This window comes from Oryza brachyantha, chromosome 2 (genome assembly GCF_000231095.2).
Source record: "Oryza brachyantha chromosome 2, ObraRS2, whole genome shotgun sequence".
Classification (NCBI taxonomy): domain Eukaryota; kingdom Viridiplantae; phylum Streptophyta; class Magnoliopsida; order Poales; family Poaceae; genus Oryza; species Oryza brachyantha.
In genome coordinates this window covers 3,770,007-3,791,193 of record NC_023164.2, presented here as the reverse complement: position 1 = coordinate 3,791,193, position 21,187 = coordinate 3,770,007, and the positions used below count along the sequence as shown (strand labels likewise).

The 21,187-nt window shown below is 40.0% G+C and overlaps 3 protein-coding genes across 3 annotated transcripts; 2 read left to right on the top strand and 1 right to left on the bottom strand.

Moving 5' to 3' along the window:
• The first annotated feature begins 411 nt into the window (after nt 1-411).
• On the top strand, nt 412-909 carry LOC102722738. Its single transcript, XM_006646944.1, has 2 exons — nt 412-502; nt 632-909. The coding sequence occupies exons 1-2, from the start codon at nt 412-414 to the stop codon at nt 907-909; spliced, it is 369 nt and encodes a 122-aa protein (XP_006647007.1).
• Nucleotides 910-5,157: 4,248 nt separating this feature from the next.
• Nucleotides 5,158-7,167, top strand: LOC102712228 (lycopene beta cyclase, chloroplastic). Its single transcript, XM_040520575.1, has one exon. It carries the CDS (start codon nt 5,224-5,226, stop codon nt 6,697-6,699), a length of 1,476 nt encoding a protein of 491 aa, XP_040376509.1. The 5' UTR covers nt 5,158-5,223; the 3' UTR covers nt 6,700-7,167.
• On the bottom strand, nt 7,103-13,813 carry LOC102711947 (protein STRUBBELIG-RECEPTOR FAMILY 8-like). Its single transcript, XM_015833968.2, has 16 exons — nt 13,332-13,813; nt 13,089-13,224; nt 12,529-12,600; nt 12,389-12,454; nt 12,245-12,316; nt 12,063-12,134; nt 11,235-11,306; nt 11,078-11,143; nt 10,933-10,998; nt 10,517-10,845; nt 9,655-9,911; nt 9,144-9,415; nt 8,923-9,058; nt 8,351-8,490; nt 8,116-8,272; nt 7,103-7,623 (listed from the first exon to the last, which is right to left on the bottom strand). Exons 1-16 carry the CDS (start codon nt 13,417-13,419, stop codon nt 7,462-7,464), a joined length of 2,163 nt encoding a protein of 720 aa, XP_015689454.2. The 5' UTR covers nt 13,420-13,813; the 3' UTR covers nt 7,103-7,461.
• Between the last annotated feature and the right edge of the window lie 7,374 nt (nt 13,814-21,187).

Below are 21,187 nucleotides of genomic sequence, written 5' to 3'. Positions count from 1 at the left end.
CCTCTCCTTACAAAATTCAACGACATCTTCGGTAACAGCAGCTTGACAAATGACTAAGGGACAAGGTCCATGCTTAGCCCCAATGAGCAGCAGCTGGTAATTAGCCACTAGGATTAGTAGCTACAGGTGATTTAAAAAAAATAGTACACAGGTTCAGCAGCAGCAGCACAGCATGGACATGCATGGGCACGCTCAACTTTGACCAATCGTTTTGCCTCTCTCGAGCTGACCTGAAGAACTCTGAACCTGGCCTATAAAACCAGCACCTGTCTTTTCACTCTTGCTCTGATGCTCTCTCTTCTCTGATCACATCACATCAGTCGCAATAGTATTATACCTCAGGTCAGATTCAGAGATTTTTCTGAAGATTCAGAGGCTGGTAGGTAGTTAGGTTAGGTAGGTTGGTTAGTTATGCAGCAGCTTAACTGTGTCAGCCTGTTGCTCCTGCTGCTCTTCATGGTTGCTGCACTCATCTCCTGCGTTGCCACTGCACACCACAGAGGTATGTTTGCGCATATTCAGGTGCCAAAAATCGCCAGCATTTTCAGGCAAAACCTCCCCCATTTCTGAACTATTTGTTCTCTGCTCGGAAGCCCTTTCACTCACTGAGTGATTACTGTCTCTTTTTCAGAACTGCCAATGTCAAGAACAGCTGCCAACGAAAGAGGAGATCATGAGCAGGATCAAAACCTGGTAAGCTCGAGACCAGTAGCATCTACGAAGTTTGCAGCAGATCATGAGGAGGAGGAGGCGGCGGCTGCCATGAGAAGATGCAAGCAAGGGAGGAAGAGCTGCAAGAACTTCAGAACAAGAAAGCTTCCTGCAGATGGCAGGAACCATTTCTATGGCCACATGCCATTCACTGCAGATTACCACTCTGTCCGTCGCCATCCTCCCAGCCACAACTAGCAGCTGAGCTGAGCTGATCTGAGCTAGCTTAGCCAGCTACCCCAGTTGCTTAGTCTGTTTGCTTAGAGATATATACAGTAATTAAGTAGCCTAATTTGGTCAGCAGTAACTGTCCACATAGCTAATTAAGCTGTAGTATTCTTCTTTCCTTTTCGTCTTTGGATGGTCATCACTGTCAGGCTCTCGGCTATCAGTTGGCAAATGCATGGGCAATTTGCTGACATTTTGTTAGTTAGCAGAGTAGCTCATAGTGACGACATGACATGATATACTACCACCACCTGATGGTCCTGATTTAAGCTGCTAATCCATGCAAGTTTAAGACTGTATCTCCTTCCTGTCCTCTGTTTAACTTTCCCTTAAACTGTGGAGCTCATCGTCATCGGTCAGCATCATGGTTAGCTACTGAAAAAGCATCATGAAAGATCGCAGGTTAGCCTGTAGTTTGTGTAAAGGCCACTTTGTTGTCCGGGCTCGAAGGTGTCGCTGGCTCTGTCGCTGGGCCTTTTCTTATTGCCATGAGTCCATCGTTCAGACGCGTGTCATCCTCTTCTGCGCTCACTTCGGCTTGTTTGGTTACTTATCTTTTTCTTCGACAGTTCATCTAAATTTAATCATCTATACTAGTATTTGATTGGTTATCTAAAATAAATTCTTTTTTATTAATATTTTGTAATTATTTTTTCTCATGTTGTTCTTTTGCTCTCTGTACTCTTAAAGATTGAATATTGAGATACGGAGTGAGAAAAGATAATTTCATCTAAATTTAATCATCTATTCTACTATTTGGTTGGTTATCTAAAATAAATTCTTTCTTATTAATTTTGTAATTATTTTTTCTCATGTTGTTCTTTTGCTCTCTGCACTCTTAAATTAAGATTGAATATTGAGATACGGAGTGGGAAAAGATAATTTCTTTTTAATATGAATAATACTCTATATTTTATGATAGGATAAAGTATTTGTTAGAGTAACATTTTTAATATACTATATTTTTAGGACAGAATCTGCTAGGAATGGTATCATCCTTGTTTTTTTTTTCTACTTACGTTTATAAGTCAATATTTAAATATTCAATCTTAAATTTAGATTTGATTTTAGAGTTTTAAATCGCACTTTATTTTTCAGCTTTTGTTTTTGATATCTAAGAACATATATATAAAAGTTTTATTCTTAAATTATTTTTTATTTATTTGTTTTCCTTCTTATAAAAACCCAGATAACGACCCTTTTCTGTTCTGGCACATACTAGTATATATATAATGGAGAGATTGTTATTGTCTATATCGTTCGGATTAAGATCCGGTACTTTGGTGTGCCGTCCAGGCAGATGCTGCCACGAATTCTGGACGGCTTGAAATGTGACAGGTAGTGGCGGTTTTTTGCCAAAAGGGAGCCAACTTTCTGCGTGTGTCTGCGTCTTGTCTGCACCTTGGACCGTACTTTCGCAGGATCTACCGGTTGGAATCCACGAGAGAGTATGACCCTGTTTATTTCTTAGATATTTTTCCTAACATATCGTATCAAATCTTTAGAGAACTAAATAAAATATTAAATATATATAAATATTAAAACTAATTACACAGTTATATGAAAAATGCAAGACAAATTTGTTGAGCCTAATTAGTACATGATTAGTCACAATGCTAATAACGGATTAATTAGACTCACCAGATTCATCTCGTGGTTTCTCAAGGTTGTCTTTCCTCTTCTCTTGTTTTGCATCACCACACATCTTACTGTTTAAAAGGAAAGTCATTTGTCATTCTTCTCATCCCAGATCAAACGAAAACATCGTTTAAAAAAACAAAAGAAATCAAGTGATTTCTTTAAAAACCGCTTCTTTTCTCCACGAGCATAGATAGTCCATCATCAATAGAGATTTACTCCGATCCAATAAAAAGTATCTCGAGATACCGGTACCTCATGGTACTAAGGCCGCGTTCGGCTAGGGGGCGAGTGGATTAGTTATCTGACACAGAAAACGTATTAATAGATTAATACATGATTAATTAATTATTAATTATTAAAAAATATAAAATAGATTAATATGATTTTTTAAACAACTTTCCTATAGAAATTTTTTTGTAAAATATACATCATTTAGCAGTTTGGGAAGCATGCGCGCGAAAAACGAGAGGAGTTAGATAGCCTGTTCATGCTGCCGAACACAACCTAAATCATTTCCTACTATTAGATTTAGCTGAGTAGGATGTGCATCGTTAGATTCAACAATCAGAAATGATTTGGTACCGCGAGGTACCGGTACCTTGAGATACTTTTTGTTTTTATTGGACTGAAACAAATCTCTCATCAATAATTTGGACTGTTTTTTATTTTTTTATAACCTGTGTAATTCATTGTTAATTGTATGAGTATATTGCAATGCACTGGTATATAACTAATTTGAGAAAAAAAGTGGAGTTTCACCTTAAGAAACATCGTAAGGGTAATAGTTTTTTTTAAAAAAATTTTAAACGTGTCATTATAATTTTGCAAAGTTAGAGATATGTCATTGGTATCTCAATGATATATTAAGCCCGTAAGTTTTTTTCTTTTGGGTGTGGTTGGACCATTTGTTCCAAACAGGATCATTCAACTATTGGAGCCTTGGAGGCCATGTAAACTGCATGTAATTTGAGCCCAGTTGGGCCAGGATTTGCTGAATCGATTTTTGCGAATCGGTATTTGAATTTAGTATAACCCTACCGAATTCTATTGAACTTTTGCTGATTCGCACGACGTTGATAAAAGCATTCGATAATTACAATGCGCTACAGAAAGAATTGGTCACCATAGGTCTCTTGAAATAGGACTGAACACGTTTATAATGAACAACAGATTTTGACACAAATTAACTTAATAGGTGCCTTCAACCACCCGGTAGGATATTTGTTTCGCTGGTTGTCAAAACAACATGCACGGATGGAGCTGTGGCAAGATGCTGGTTTGTCTGATAGACTGGCTGTACTACTTTAGCTGATAAATATGGCTGTCATGTTTTTTTTTAGCATTTTTTTCATCCTCAAGAAGGTATCATGAGCTACCACTGTTTTCTATATAAAATTTGATACTAAATTTTATATGGAAAATTTTCTATAGGGTACCTTCTTAAAAATGGAGAAAATGTTTTTTTATGAGGTTTATATGGTTTAATGGAGGTGTTTTCTTACCGAGCGTTTGTCTTTTATTCTAGTTTTTTTTTCTTGGCCGGTGGTCTCATGGGCCGTGTTCGTCTCGGTTGAGGTAAGTTTACTTTCCCGCCATGAAAAACGTGGTTATATAATTAATTAATTATTAAAAAAATATAAAATAGATTAATATAATTTTTTAAAACAACTTTCATATAGATAATTTAAAAAAATACACCGTTTAGAAAACGTGCGTGCAAAAAACGAGATAATAAGTTAACTTAAGAGGAGGGACGAACGCATCCATGGTCTAGTAAGAGCATCTCATCTTTTTGTTTATACTTATAAGTTAAAGTTTTAAACTTAAATTTGAAGCTGATTTTATAGTTTTCTTGTCGTGCTTTAGTCTCATATTCGTTTTTAATTGTTAAAATACGTTTATAAAAGTTTACTTTTAAATTATTTTTTAATCGTTAATAAAGCAGTTTTATTTGTGTTTTTAAAAGCAAAATGACGAGGCTATGAGATGACGGGGCGAGGATGCACTCCATGTGAGAGGAGCTGAGGAGGGAAGGGCCCATGCCTGTAATAGAGATTTGTCACTGTTTAATAAGTCGACTTTTACCCAAAAAAAAAAGTCGACTTTTAATTTTTGACCAAGAAAAACATTCTAATTACAATGTTTTGATGAAAGGTAATATACTTTCCATTAAAAATTTACTCTAGCTATTTTTAGTATACGAAATAATTTGATAATACGACAACTTCTAAATATCCGTAATTTTATTTTGTTTAAAATAGGTATCAAAGTTATACCTAAATACTATCCACTACCAAGTAAAAAGAAAAGAATGGGGAGGAATAATTTCTGGTTCATGAAATCGCCAGTAACCACGATAACTAGGTTTACCATCAAATACCACTATTATATTTTGAATCAAATCGATATAAATAAAACAGACAAAAAGTAAATTTATTTTGAGTATTTTAATTTAGATTAAATTGGTATAATAAAATAGACGAAAAATAAAATTATTTTGAGAAAAAAAAAAGTATCGAGAGCTCACAGTTAGTGGCGCCCCCACCACCACTCTCGCCGAGCTCGCCACCCGCAATAAGAGGGAAGCTTATCAGGATTGTACGGCGACGCCGCGCCACCAATCCCCCACCTCGCGCCCGCGCCATGGCCGCCACCGCCCTCCTCCTCCGCGCCCGCCCCCACCCCCGCCCCGACCATCCCGCCCCGGCGCGCGCCTCGTGTTCCGCCTTCGTCTGCCGCGCTGCCGCGGCGGGCGAGGCGCTGCGGTCGCTGGCCCCGCCGGCGCGGCCCGAGCTGCTCTCCCTCGACCTCCCGCGCTACGACCCGGCGCGCTCCAGGCCCGTCGACCTCGCCGTGGTGGGGGGCGGGCCCGCGGGGCTCGCCGTCGCGCAGCGCGTCGCCGAGGCCGGACTCTCCGTCTGCGCCATCGACCCGTCCCCGGCGCTCGTGTGGCCCAACAACTACGGCGTCTGGGTCGACGAGTTCGAGGCCATGGGGCTGTCGCACTGCCTCGACGCCGTCTGGCCCTCCGCCTCCGTCTTCGTCGACGACCGCCGCGTCAAGTCGCTGGATCGCCCCTACGCCCGCGTCGCCCGCCGCAAGCTCAAGTCCGCCATGATGGATCGCTGCGTCGCGCATGGCGTGCGGTTCCACCAGGCCAAGGTCGTCAAGGCCGTCCACAACGAGGCCTCCTCCCTCCTCATCTGCGACGACGGCGTCGCCGTCCCGGCCACCGTCGTGCTCGACGCCACCGGCTTCTCCCGCTGCCTCGTCCAGTACGACAAGCCCTACAACCCCGGGTACCAGGTCGCCTACGGCATCCTCGCCGAGGTGGACGAGCACCCGTTCGACATCGACAAGATGCTCTTCATGGACTGGCGCGACTCCCACCTCCCCGAGGGCTCCGAGATCAAGGAGCGCAACCGCCGCATCCCGACCTTCCTCTACGCCATGCCCTTCTCCCCGACGAGGATCTTCCTCGAGGAGACCTCGCTCGTCGCGCGCCCGGGCCTCGCCATGGACGACATCCAGGAGCGCATGGCGGCGAGGCTGCGCCACCTCGGGATACGCGTCCGCAGCGTGGAGGAGGACGAGCGGTGCGTGATCCCCATGGGCGGCCCGCTCCCCGTGCTGCCCCAGAGGGTGGTCGGCATCGGCGGCACGGCCGGGATGGTGCACCCGTCCACGGGGTACATGGTGGCGCGCACGCTCGCCACCGCGCCCGTCGTGGCGGACTCCATCGTCCGCTTCCTCGACTCCGGCGGCGGCGGCGGCGACATCGGCAGCGCCCTCGCCGGCGACGCGCTCTCCGCCGAGGTATGGAGGCAGCTGTGGCCCGCCGACCGGCGACGGCAGAGGGAGTTCTTCTGCTTCGGCATGGACATCCTCCTCAAGCTCGACCTCGTCGGCACCCGCCGCTTCTTCGACGCCTTCTTCGACCTCGAGCCGCACTACTGGCATGGCTTCCTCTCCTCCAGGCTCTTCTTGCCGGAGCTCCTCATGTTCGGCCTCTCCCTCTTCGCCAACGCCTCCAACCCGTCGCGGCTGGAGATCATGGCCAAGGGCACCGTGCCGCTCGCCAAGATGATCGGCAACTTGATACAGGACAGAGACCGGTGAGGATTGGGATTGCCCCTGCATTTCTCATCTCAAGATCTTGCATTGGATCTCTGAATTTTGCTGCTGCTGCTGTGCAATGTATCCAAGATTTGCAAAGATGACAACTTTACAGAAAAGAACACCATTAGCAACCAACAGCAGCTAGGAAACATTCCATGAGAATTGAAGTGTGTTTACTGTGTAGCAACTGCTGCTGCAACACACTCTTTTTAGCCTGCTGATTACACCAAATTTAGAGCTGTATAGTTCATATTGAGGTATAATGTGCTTCTCCATGTATTATATATGTCCATGATGTCAACACACTGATCAATATTTTCCAGACTTGATAATTTCACCCACTACATAGAACAGAACAGCAGGTAGTACATGAACTATGAAATGAGTTACACAGAATGTAGTGAGGTGTAAGAGCTTTGCAGCATTAATAACACTTAGACACAGCTGAGCATGAGCTCAAGTTCAATCTCTTTTCCATCTTTCTCCTACCTGTGAGTCAGTGACCAAGAAGCTATACATGCCATTGATTTGGGCCTCAAGAACAATGACTGGGGAAACCAAAAACAAATTGAAAAGAAGAAAATGGGGGAGAAGAATGAACAAAATTGAACAATGAAGTACCAAAATTATCTTCTCAAATCCATTTCGACCATGAATCGTACGATCAACTCGCATTTTCACCAGTTCATCATATGGGTAGTCTGAATTCTTGTACTGAACCTCCAAACATTTTTTTTCGCGTTTTGCCATGGAAGGAACTTCTCAGAAGGAAAGGTCTCTCATGTCGCCTTCACGGTCAGGAGGGGCTCTGTATGAAAACCCCAATTCCTCTCCAGATTGTCGCCTCACAATGCTAGCCCTTTGCATCAGGCGCACAAGTTGCTGGACAACCTCAGACATAGGAGGACGAAATTCTGGCTCCGGCTGCACAAACAAATCACACAAAAAGACATCCTTAGGATATGCTCCTGATAGAGGATATTACAAGGAATCAACAAAAGAGGCCCAACAACCAAATGCTAACAATGTAGGGGGTGACAGATTGGCTTATCTTGGGAAAATGCCAAACGGCATTTTTGCAAGTGAAAAATAGTTTATGAATAAAACTTTTATATACATGTTCTTACCGATCTAAAAGCCAAGACTAGAAAATCAACTATGATGAAAAAACCTCAAGATCTACTATAAATTTAAATTTAAGGTTAAAAATTCAATTTTTGGCTTATAAACATAAGCAAAGCGAAAAGACAGGGACCTGTGTGGTCAGTGTCAAACTACAAGAATCCTAGCAAACTCAGTAAGAAAGCTTAAGTTGCATCCTTTTTTGGATTCCACGAAGGTCTCCAGGTGACGCTCACTGCTAACTATGCATATCAATAGCTGAAGCTCCAGCACAACACAAAGGCATGAACATACCTGAACACACAGAGCAATTATGTCCGCAAATCGGGAGAGGGATTTAGCCGGGTACATTCCATTCAACGCTGGATCCACCATCTTAGCAAGTGCATCAATATCATGAAGCTGTGGAGTAGCCCATCGAACAAGCGATTGTTCTGATCTCTCTCTAGAACTGTAGTATCAATCAGAAGGTCATTTTCAATTAAGAAAATGCAATGAACCAAGATTAGAATAGAAGCTAGAGGCATACCTGTCTAGTGGTTTCCGCCCTGTCAGTAGCTCTAACATCACAACTCCGAAACTGTACACATCACTCTTTACAGTATAAATTCCTGACATGGCAAACTCTGGGGCACTGTATCCAAATGAACCAAACACCTCGGTCGAAACCTGGAACAACAAACCAAGCGTATTTAATCCATTAATTAACTACAGCTATAGAAGCCAAACAAGGCTACCTTAGAACAACTCCAGCAATCAGAACGTTAGAAGTGGGATTTTTTTTTAGGTGCCCTCGAATAATTATGGGTCGTCCATTGCTTTGGATCCATCAGATTTGATTTTATTATACTACACCAATAGTATGTGTAGTAGAAATTCTATAAGAATAAAATTAAAACTAAAATATATAACTTTGCAGTAAATTTGTGTGTCATATATCATGTTAAAATAGATAAATTGATAACTATATTTTACCAAAGTTTCGAATAAAATATTTATTATACTTATAAAAATACATGGTTAGATCTAAATTTTACTACACTGCTACCGCTACTGATAAAAGGTACCGTGACATTCTATAAGTGTGGTGGTATGACTGACCTGTCTCTCTGTGTTGGGTGTTAAGGCAGCAAGCCCGCAGTCAGATAAATGTGGATTATGCTCTTCATCGAGTAGGATGTTTGAGGACTTAAAGTTTCTATGCACAACAGATGGCAAGCACACCTCATGCAGGTACCTAGGGGAAGGTTTGAAAGGCATTAGATGTGTTCCTGATGCTATAAACATCAGAATAAAGTGAAAAAAATGATCTATTAACTTACTCTAATGCCCGAGCAGTCCCTAGTGCTATCCTTACACGGATGTTCCATGTAAGTCTCCTGCTCATCTCATCAGAGTAGTGCAGCACATCATGCAGTGTTCCATTTCCAATGTACTCGTAAACAAGAAGCCTCTGCCCATGCTCAACACAGTACCCTGAAAGTGGCACAATGTTTGGATGCCTTAGTCGTGACATGCTCGATACAGCCTCAAGGAAATTGTCTTCTTCCTGCAAGGAAAGGGCTGAACTATCTATCTTTTTAACTGCAAGAACCTGCAATCACAGCACACAACTCAGTTGCAGTGCACAGCATGGTACAATAAATAGGAGGGTGCAGAATTTCACATATTTTTATATTTACTGCCTGAAGGAGTAAACAAGCTAAAAAAATCATGGGGGTTTGGCTGTATCAGTTTTGCACAGCTGATTCCATTAAGGTTATGGTTTAGACTTTAGAGTCCACACCCAGCGCAACATTCATTCAATAGTTTAATCTAAGATGCATATCTTACCTTTCCATTGGGGAAATCTGCCTTGTAAACACGACCAAGTGAACCCTCTCCTAGAAGGGAATCTTGACAGAAGCTGTTAGTGGCAACTTGGAGGGAAGCAACAGTATAGGGTGTTGCAGTGATTGGGACCTTGGTCTTTCTCATAGAACCAGTTTTGCCATAAATCCTCTCTGGAGTCATTTTCTCAGCAGGGGAAATTTTCATGGTGGCTACAGAAGTATTCTCAGGACTTTGCTCTGGGATTTCCCTGCTAGAAGCTACAAATCAGGAAAAAAAGGGTGAAAATCCGTATAGCAAGCATGAGCGTTATATTTCAATAATGTAAATTAATGACATAAAAGGAGGGCAATTGGGTGGTTTCACGGTTGTTCGCACTTTTGGTTGCACTTTCAGAACAAACGTAAAATGACCATTCTATTTAGATCTATTGAGTGCATATGATCCAAGACTTTGAGTTTTAGCTGCTAGACTTAAGTCTTCCCTAATAAAAAAAGAATAGTGAATCGTTAAACTAAATTGATCTTCATATCAAGCTTATGCATGCAAAGGCAGCAAATACAACTAGTGTGGCTTGTCTTGGGAGGTTCCATTATGAATCACAATACCTTGAATCTTAAACTATTCTATGCATGCAATGCCAGACTTGAGATATACTAAAAATGACATCTCAAATACCGTCATTACTGACAACTATACTGTTTGTTTCCAGACCTACCAAAATTCAAGGATAGCTTCTTTTATAGGGAAAGCATGGTTATCCTTTCAACTAAGGACATTCTCATCTAACTGAATATATAATATTAAATACAAGGAAAAAATATTGCAACAAGAAATCATGAAAGCATAATAACAAGTGTAGTACCTCTCTCTATGTTTACTGATAGCGGGCCTACAAAATCTTTTGAATTGCTGCTGGTGTCATCCTTTCTTTTCCGAGCATTGCAAATGCAGAATACCAAAAGAAGAAGTGCACACAAGGCAGCAACTGTTGAGCCGGCAATTATCCCCACGAGCGTGCCTGTGTGAAGACCTTGCTTCTTATCACCTTGACCAGCTGGGCTTACTGAGCCTTCTGGAGCATCTCCACTTCCCCGAGGATGACTGGGCCGACTACGTGGCCTTCTAGGGGGTGGTGGCATAAAAGGTGGTGGTGGGGGAGCAGGTCCATTTGAGAATGAGTTTCCTCCAAGTCTATGATTGTAATTGCATCAAACCACTACAGTAAGTCAAAGATGATTTTCATAGAGAAAGGGTAGTAAGAAAAGCATTGCCACATACGTCAGATCTGGGATTGAACTGAATTCTTGTGGTATCCAGCCACTGAAATTGTTGTTTGCAATGTTTCTGTTTGAAGGAGAGAAAACCTCAGTTATTAAGCAAGCAAACAACAACAGTCAACTTATTGTCTAAAAAACTCACTTACAGTGTTGTAAGGCTTAGACCACTAAGAACGTTAACAGAACCTGTTAATTGATTGTTTTGCATATAACTGCAATTGGGTTAGAATTTTATATCGAGTGCTAAAAAGTTAAACACAAGAGTTTAAATTGTGCTTTTCATGAAAACTATAAGATACTCACAGACTAGAAAGGTTTGACATAGAGCCAAGAGAATTGGGAAGATCCCCTGTCAATTTGTTGAAAGATACATCTCTGCCAAGGAGTACAAACAGTATCAGATGGATTCATGAAACCAAGGGAATAGCACGTGTTTTAGTATTAATTGAATGGTAAATCTTATTATCAGACACATGCGAAGAGTATAACAGCATGTTAAAACATATACCAAGTTTTACAACATTCATTCTAATCAGCTATTGGAAGGGATGCTTAGCTTGCACTAGGGAGTTGATAATGTTCCCTGGTACTAATCTCAAGAATGAAGTCTTGAAACAAAATTTTTCATAAAACTGTATATCTATAATTTAGGCAGATGACATCATCTAAAAATGCAGGCTGATAATGTTCCTCAAAAAAAAAACTGAAGTTATGGAACAGTAATAACTAATTTGAGGGAAAAATTCAAAGCATTCAATCCACTGGCATCAATTTCATGGAATAGTAACATGGTGAAAAAAATTGAATTCAAATAATCATGCTGGATGGTCCTTCCTTCTCATGCCCAACATGATTATTTGAATTCATGAGAAAGCATTTCTATAATTGCTACAGAATTTCTATAAAACTAACTTCTCAATATGAACTGCTACTGAATTTCTATAACTTATGACTAACTTCTCTCTATGAACCATGAGGTGAGAAAGCATTTCATTTGATTATAGGACATTTTAAGAATAAAATTTGACTATACAGTTTCCAAAAGTCATACATGTCATGTTACAGAAGAATATCTCTTCACTGTAAATAGCAAAATGCGTAATTACACAAGACATAAAATAGATGCCTTACAGCTCTGAAAGTGAATTGAGGCTTCCAAATAAATCGCCTATCTGTTGAGACAGTGAGTTGTGACTGATATTGCTGCATAGAAAGGTTAATTACCATCACATATCATCAGTAAAATTTAACAATTAGTTCATTTATACTTGTGCACACAAAATGTAGCAAAGTAGTGATGGACAGAAGCTTACAGGTACTCTAATGAAACCATGTTGGATATAGAGTATGGAAGGTTGCCAGACAAATTGTTGTTTGCCAGATTCCTGTGTTATCAATTAGAGTGAAACACGAATACTGATTGCTAGTAACAGATTACAATAGGTGGGGGAACATACAGATACGTGAGATTCGGTGGCAGCTGGTAAGGAATTGAACCATGCAAGTGGTTGTTGCTCAAATCTCTGGAATTAATGAAACAGGGAATCAAAACAATGCATATAAACAGGAAGAGTATAACCAAGTTTTGAACTCTCACAGTGTTTTCAATGAGAACAGACTGGAGAGTTCATATCCCAGAGTACCATCCAGCCCTAGCCCAGCAAGCCTACTGTACAGTGGAAAAAAAAAACCAAGTCAGTGTTTAGCTTCCCACAGTGAAAAAAGTAAATAAAATGAAACAAAACTAAGAATGGTGTATCTTCAAAATTGATCTTTTTTCCCACTGAATTCCCAATCAAACTTGGTATGAGTTGAGACACAATCAACAGGACTGACATGAATGTAGTGAAGTTGAAAGTGCGATGTAAACAGCAGTCACATTCCACAGTATGGATCCAAAAAAAGGAGATTAATTTCTCCCTTTTCTTTAATACGATTGTGACATTGTGATTCGACTCCCAAATATGCATCTTTTATCAGCTCGAAGAGAGTTAGAATGCAGCAAGAATCAAACGCCAGTCAATGAAGAACTCATCAAATCCAACAAAAACCCGAAGCTTGACGCATCAACCAACCAAGCAAACAATCAATCGCTAGAGCCATGCAAGACAGTACGCCGACGCTTTGCTGTCACATCGGAGGACGCAGGATCTTTACATTTCGGTGACGCCGGCGCCGGAGCAGGTCACCCCCTGCCACCCCGCACCGCAAGGGTCGCCGCCGCCGGCGGCCGACCAGCCGGCCAGCTGCGACGGGCTGTTCCAGGAGGAGTACAGATTCCCAAGCGCCGAAGCTGCAACAACCGAAGCATCAGTCAAATACAAAAAATACCCAAAAAAACGAGATCTCCTGAACATTTCAAGAAACCAAGAACCCCCGGAATCATGGACCGCGGCTTACCATCGGAGGAGTCGGTGGTGGCTCCCGCCGGCGCCGGCAAGGGCGCGAGAAGCAGCAGCCCGGCCAATGCGGCGGCCAGCGCCGCCATTCTTGGCTCCCCCCCACCAGCACCACCACCTTCCACTTCAGTTCTTGATTCTCCCCTCAAGATGTAGCCTTCCTCGGTCGCTTCTCGCCTAGAACACGGCCACGCGGACCGCCATGGATGGCGGGGCGTTGCCAGTGGACAGCTAATGTGCAGAGAGCAAACAGCTAGCAGTGGCGAGATAAAGAAGAGGCAAAGAGGAGGAGGCCCGATGCCATGGTTGCTTGCTTCCGGCAGGAGATTAGGATGCGGCGTGTGTGGGTAAAGAATTCAATATCTTTCTCTAATGGCCTTAAATTCCTCTTGCTGCTGCTGCTAGGCTTTAGGTTGTTCTTGGCTTCTCTCTCTCATCAATGGAAAAGGGGGGAGCTTTCGATTCGAATTTAATAAATGTGGGGAGCAGGTGAAAGGTGAGGTAGGAGCAAGGAAGCAAGCAAAGCTGATGATGCTTGCTAATGGAGTGGGCAAAATTGTTATAGTACAATGATTCTTGTGTTGTGTTTGACTGATAATGGCTCTTAACTCAAGTGATTCCACACTGCTTCCTCCTTCCTTCTGTGTTCCCCCACAGCCAAAAAAGATTGCACTTTTTTTTTAAAAAAAGAAAGGGAAAATCTTTCTGGACAGTTTCCAACTCTGTCTGAATCCAGCTATGCCCCTTTGCTTTTTGTCGTTGGATGCAGTTAGGCTTCGTTTAGTTCCTAAATTTTTTTAAAAAAATATCACATCGAATTTTTGGACATCTGAATAAAGCATTATATATAGATGAACCAAAAAACTAACTGCACAGCTATGGAAGAAATCTTGAGACGAATCTTTTGAGCCTAATTAGCCCATGATTAGCCATAAGTGCTACAGTAACCAACATGTACTAATGACGGATTAGTTAGGCTCAAAAGGCTCGTCTCGCGGTTTCTAGGCTAGCCGTGAAATTCGTTTTTTCATTCATGCCCGAAAATCACTTCCGACATTCAGTCACACATTTAACGTGACACTTCTCCAAAAAATATTTGTCAATCTAAACACCTCTTGGTTGGTGACCTGTATTGCAACAGTTCACACAACAAAGTGTGATGCAGTCATGTACTCGGTGCATGTACGATGTCGGTAAGGTAGTAAACACATTTTTACCAAACAATCATCGATCTCAAATTCTATGCAGAAAAACACTAACAATAAAATGATGTAAATGTATTTTCAATGAAATTAGGGACATTATCGAGCTCTATGTGATAAGCATATATCACCGTATCTTTTCGTTTCTGCTTATGCATATAAGCTAAAATTTAAATTTTTAATCTTAAAATTAGAGTTAATTTAGAGTTTTTTTCACCGAAATTTATTTTTCAGCCTTAACTTTTAGATCACTAAAAAACATATATAAAATTTTTATTCACAAATTATTTTTCATTTGTAAATATATTGTTTGCTTTTTTTTCAATGAAAAACTAAACAATCACCCCCCCCCCCCCCCCCGCCTATATTTTTTGTGTATAGTTATTGACTGTGGAGGAGCTAGTGATGCCATCGAGCCTGGACAACGAAGAATGTTTGTTGGTAACTACCAATTTCTTGTATTGATTTAAGAGCTAGCGACATCGTCGAGTATAGATAAAAATAGCGTCCGGACTCCACTTTAGGGGTTAGATTTAGAAATTAAAGTATTCTCAAACATGCGCTTAGTGTAATGTAAATTTTATTGATGAGATGATTATGTAATTCAGACTACACTTGTTGAAGCAACTTAGAACATGTGCATTCCTTAGCACCTACTTCAGGTGTTACAGACGACACGGCAGTACTCTATCCCTTAAAACCTGTTTTAGCATTATTACCTTTTTTTTACTCACACCAGGTACTATACCAAGCTTATTAAATTTTGACTAGAAATTTGTGCTAATAGATTTTCTTTGATATTCCCTTGCAAAAAACGAAAAAAAAGAAAGAAAAATTGTCACATTACATGAGCTTGGAATGCTCTGTAGTCATGACAAAATTGCAGCACTAAGCTAAACAAGCTTAGTCTTGTGATGAGATTGATTTGCATGTTGAAAATGAAGACACCTGCCTCCTGCTAAATCCCAAATCTTGTTTGGTAGATCACGCCGGTTGTTGCAAGTTGGGTTCTGACTGTTGACCAAGGCATTTCATTAATTGAGTTGCCCGTTAAAACTCACCAGTACAAGCTTAGTGTTTCTTATTTTATCTATTTCAATCAATGTGTGTGTTGTGCATTGCACTTAACTATATATCCTTAAGTACATGGTTACGTACTAAATTACTATCTGTCCATGCATGTGGTGAGCTGAAAAACCAATTGATGGCGTCAGTTGTGTGTTGATCTAACTGTATTTAAAATTTGTCAGGATGATTCACTGTCCAAAAATGGTGGCTTTTGGTAGTCTCATCATCTTCTTTCGAAGAAAAGCTGAAAAAAAAAACAAGATTTTGTTCAGCTGTTAGGTAGAATGCTGTGAAAGACCTGCAAAAAAAAAACATTACTAATATGTGAAGTCAATCTGAAACCACAAATTTCAGTGATGAAACATGAGAACATGACAATGTTTGGCAGCAGCAAACGAAAATGACCTCATACAAATCAGAGCAGTAGTCCAGTTCCTGCGGAATTTCTGTTTCTGAAAATGCAAGAAAATTAAACCATTCTACTCACATCTGAGACCTGATCCTGAAGCAATTAACCACACCATGCATGGCATATGACAACGTTGCAATGCAGCCTGATTTGTTGCTGGCAGTGTCGCCTGTGAGATAATGCAGATTTGAGTATTTTTTCCATCCTTTAAGAGATACCATGACACTGTTTTCTATATAAAATTTGGTACCTTCTAGTATCTGAGGTACCAACAGGTACCAAATTTTATATAACAAACAGTGGTACCTCTTGATACCTTCTCAATAATGATAAAATTGCTCTGCAGAGTTACAGCCTAATTTATTCATCAGCATTTTTTGTCCTTGAGCTCCTAAAACCTTCTGTTTGTCCATTCCCCACATTCCAGACTGGACTGTCTAACTCTTTAAGCAGTTGCAGCCTCCATGATTGGCATTATTCTGCTTTGTTTGGCCATCCACATAAATGATTTCATTTCAGTTGCATCTAGTTTGCTTCCTCAAATACTAATTAGCCTCAAATCATTGGCTGTCTGGATCAGCCAAGAAAAGGAAATGGAGGATGATGCAATGGCAGCTCATGCATCTGCTCATCTTCTTCACCTACCTATGGTTGGACCAGCAAGTTCATTCAGGTAATTATTCTGAATCCCTGTTCAGTCCAGATGTGAGGAAAAAAACTGGATCTTCCATGATGAGAAAACAGATGGTGAGGTGTGGTGAGCGGATCCAGTCAGGCATTCAGCAAACATGCATGCAACTGGGATCTCAAATTGCAAATGCCGTTCTGGTCCCTTGCTGTAACTTTGATGCAATGATCAGAATCACCCTGACACCTTGTTTGTAACATTTGGATTGCTCTGAACATGGTGTGTGCTTGCAACTGTTGGCTGTCACACTGTTCACTAATTATTCAGTGTCCTGTGTCTTATGGTCAATTTCTACAGGGATGTGCATGGTGGTTTCTCCAAGAGGATCCTATACACCAGTCACCAGATCCAATGAAACAAAAAATTAACATCATTTTGAAAAGTAATACTACCCCTTCCTCTGGAATTATTGTGAATTTGTGATGCAGCAAATTGTCTCTTGTGTAAACAATTTAAAAACAGGTGAATAATGGATCAGAAACAACACTGTTAAGCAGAGAATTCACATGCCTAGTTGCAACTTGCAACCAGAATGTCATCACCAGGCAGACATTCTGTTATCTCTCAAAACTCAAAACAAACAAAGTAAAAACAAAATGACAGTACAACTGTAAAGTAAGAACAAATAGGACAGTGCAGTGAATCGAGAGAAGAGAAAAGGAGTTGCATGAATGCATGAGTTTTTTTATCATCCTTAAAAAATATTTTAAGTTACCAAAGATTTTAGTGCAAAATTCTGTACTTAAGGTACATGGCACCTCAAGTTACTAAAATTTTAGATGCCTCGAAAAAATGCAGAATAATCTGTCCATTTGCAGCTTTCAACTGCCTGGGCTGCTTGCATGGCTGGGCTTAACCTTGTAAGAAAAGGGGGAAATCAGTGGGCTTGAATTGGGTCCAGTTTTCGTTTTCATCATAATCGTTTTTGGATCAACTTTTCCAGTTAACAAACACTCAGTTTTGGCGGAGAATTCATTTGAAAAAATGACCTTTATACACCTGATTTCTCATAAAAGGAAGGATGAGATCTGCAATTTCTATCGAAATTGAACTATTTCTGGTGAAATTCAGTCGCATAAAAACACCTTCAGAATGCCATGTCGTATCTGAAAATCGACTACTCCGTTGTCGGGAAGACCGATACAGCCACACACACATACACAGGAGCACACGCATAGGCCGCAGACAAATCTGAATTCAGAACTAAATTTTAGAATTAATTCATGCGTTCATCTATCAGTTTTGAACTTTTTAATTGCCGCTAAGAGTAGAAATACAAAACTATAACTCTCACATCATTTCTCGTTGCTCTGGGCTTACACACATGTCCGCATCGTAGGACGGTTCAAATGATTTTCATTGTAAAATTTGACGAATCGAACCGTTTACTGCGAAATTCATGTGCTCCGAAGCGACCCTTAGCATTATTGATTGGTCTATGCAATTTAGCTACGCAGATACATGCATGCGATTAAGCCGCCGGCGGCCGGCCGGCCGGTCGTCGTGTTCGGCGAAGTGCCATGATCGATAGCAGCAGCCACAGCGACAGCGTAGGTGCGAGTGCGCGCCACTGCTCTCCGGTCGCGTACTGCATGCAGCTAGCTAGCTACTCTTTCCGCCGTCTCTCTCTCTCAGCTCGGTGGTGGTGATGGGTGGTGGCGCCGCCGCCGCACCATCACCGGCATACTTGGATGATGCATCCCACCGGCTGCTTCTCTCTCCACCCCGAGAGATTCAGAGATGCTATCTTCATCTCTAAATGTTTAACGTTTTTTTATACACGTTTAACCATTCATCTTATTTAAAAAATTTACATAATTACTAATCATTTTTATATCATTTCATTTATGGTTAGGTATACTTTTACATATATATATAGCTTTACATATTTTAAAAATATTAAATAAGACAAATGATTAAACATATATAACAAAATCAATTAATGACGTTAAATATTTAGAAAAGAAGAGAATAATAGATACTTATAGATAGATAGATGCTGCTAGGCGAGTGGTCAAGCATGTCGTGCCTGCGTCTGCATAATTGCATTTGCTCTTTTGCAAGCCTCTCTTTTCAAGCCTTTTACACACACGTTTTTTAAATCACTAAACGATATATATGAATTGTGTTTTTTTCAAAAAAGAAAAAGTTTTCATCATCTCATATTACTAAGCTATATCTTTTAGTTTTGTTATTATTAATTATATCCTTTACATATTAAATAAGTATAAAAAATCAAATAATCTTCATGTATAACAAATAACACGAACCGAACGTCATATGGATGGTTAGCTACCCCTTTGCGGCTCGTCTCCTCCTGAGCCGTCAAACTGATCACCTCATCCTCACGCATCATGGTACCATGCAGGGTTGCCTGCTAGCTACTCCCTCCGTATACAAAACCAATTTTTTGGTTTTTATATCTAGCGGTTGACCATATGTTTTATTTGAAATTATTTTAAAAAAATAAAAAATAATCACACGTAAAATGATATTTATGGTTTATCATCTAATAAAAAAAATTAATTGTAAACATTTTTAAATAAGACAGAGAGTAGCTAGCCAGAGAGAAGTGTAATGTCAGGAAAGTCACCACTGAAGTCTGAAGAAATTAACTACAGTATCGTCACCACCACCCCAGCTTATTCAATGTAAAGATCTAATTGCTAAGGGCCAAATTAATGATCTCTAATGGTATTGTTAATCATCCGTTAATTTGAGATTTAGTTGGGAAAAAAAACATCGTCTACCTGGCCCGGTAGTTCGGTTTAAAATTGCTCTGGTTGATGATCCAGTTTTTCTTTTAAATTTAAATTAAATTATTGAATATTCAACGGTAGTTTTTTATACTCTAGCTGACCAGCTCGTTAGCTGGTTGACAAAAACAATCTCAAATAACAAGAAAAATATAGTAAATTATTTTCTAAGAAAGCTTGATATAAAAATTGGATCGAGCCGGCTCAATATCCACCCTACACCATCACTGATACATATAAAAAAAATCTCTAACCGTTACTAATCTCAAATTAACACTGTATTTATATATTTCTATGTCTAAAGTTTGATCGCTCATCTTATTTGAAAATTTTATAAAAAATTTAAAAAATAGTTACTTATCATTGTTCATGATTTATCATCTAATAACAATAAAAATATTACTTATAAATTTTTGTAACTAAGACAGGACGGTTAAACACTGAACATACAGTGAAAAAATACACCTTTTCTAAACCGTTACAAATTTATTTTACCGCCCAAATCAGTGAATAATTGTCTGGTTCAAATTAAAAACCATTAGAGCTTCTGGTAAAGGATAGGCCTTTACGTCTGTCGGCAATTCAATGTCATGCATGAATGGTAATGATGTGTGTATAGTGGTGGATGATATATATATTGATGTGAGTGCAAAGCATATATATGACAAATTAAATCTATCACAAATCCATGAACACATTCACAACCTCATGCATGCAGTAGTACAGTCTAGAGTCGATCTAGTCATGTCATCAAAAGGGCTTTTAATTTACTATACTTCAGCCGATCGATGGATAGATATGCATCACTGGAGACATTATCTGAAAAAGATGGAGACACGTGCATCTAGATGTCCTGAGTTTGTTTCGAATTGACAGAGAAAAGGATGTAACTTTTTGAGTAGTGTACATGATGAAAATATATATTGAAAGTGATTAAGGGTGTTTTTTTTAAAAAAAAATTTATAGAAGAGTTGCTAGCTTTAAAATTTTCATATCAATTAATTTCTCAAGTTTGAAATAATTGATACTCAATTAATCATGCGCTAATGATCAACAGCTCATTTCATGTGTATCTTCTCTTCTTTCCTTCCCTCTGAAATTTAGCCTAAGAAACCCAAAATAATGTTTCCCAAGTTATTTTTTTCATCCCAATGTGGATGAGACTAATTAAACTATATACAATGTAGCTTATGTCACTCATGATATTGAGACCACAGTCTATGCAATGTACACATGAACGGCGACACTCCAAGTCTCTCCACTATATGCATGCATGACACACAATATTATGCAGATTTTTAATTTGATTAGAGTATTATACATAGGTGGTATTATTTATATTTGCTAGCTTGCATATTATACTAGAAAATGTCAACGGGTTGGGGATCATGACTTCTTGCCACCACATGTTTGGGAATAATTCCTCTCCTATATAGATCACGCAAAAAGTTAAATTTTATTTTATGTTTTCGTAACTATCGCTGTCATGAAATATTTAGGCAGCAGTTGTATAATTCATGATTTTGTCCGAGTTCGTCATAATTCAGATGCATAGGACTACTTAAATTCTAGAAAATATATTTTTTCAAAATGGTCAACACATTTGTAGATCCATGCCTCCACCATCAATATTTATAACCTCTTTCAGACCATATTGAAACATACATGCTTCCTCTGTCTCAAAATAATTTTATCTTCTAGTTTAATAGTTTAGAATAGAGAGGGTAGCCAAGA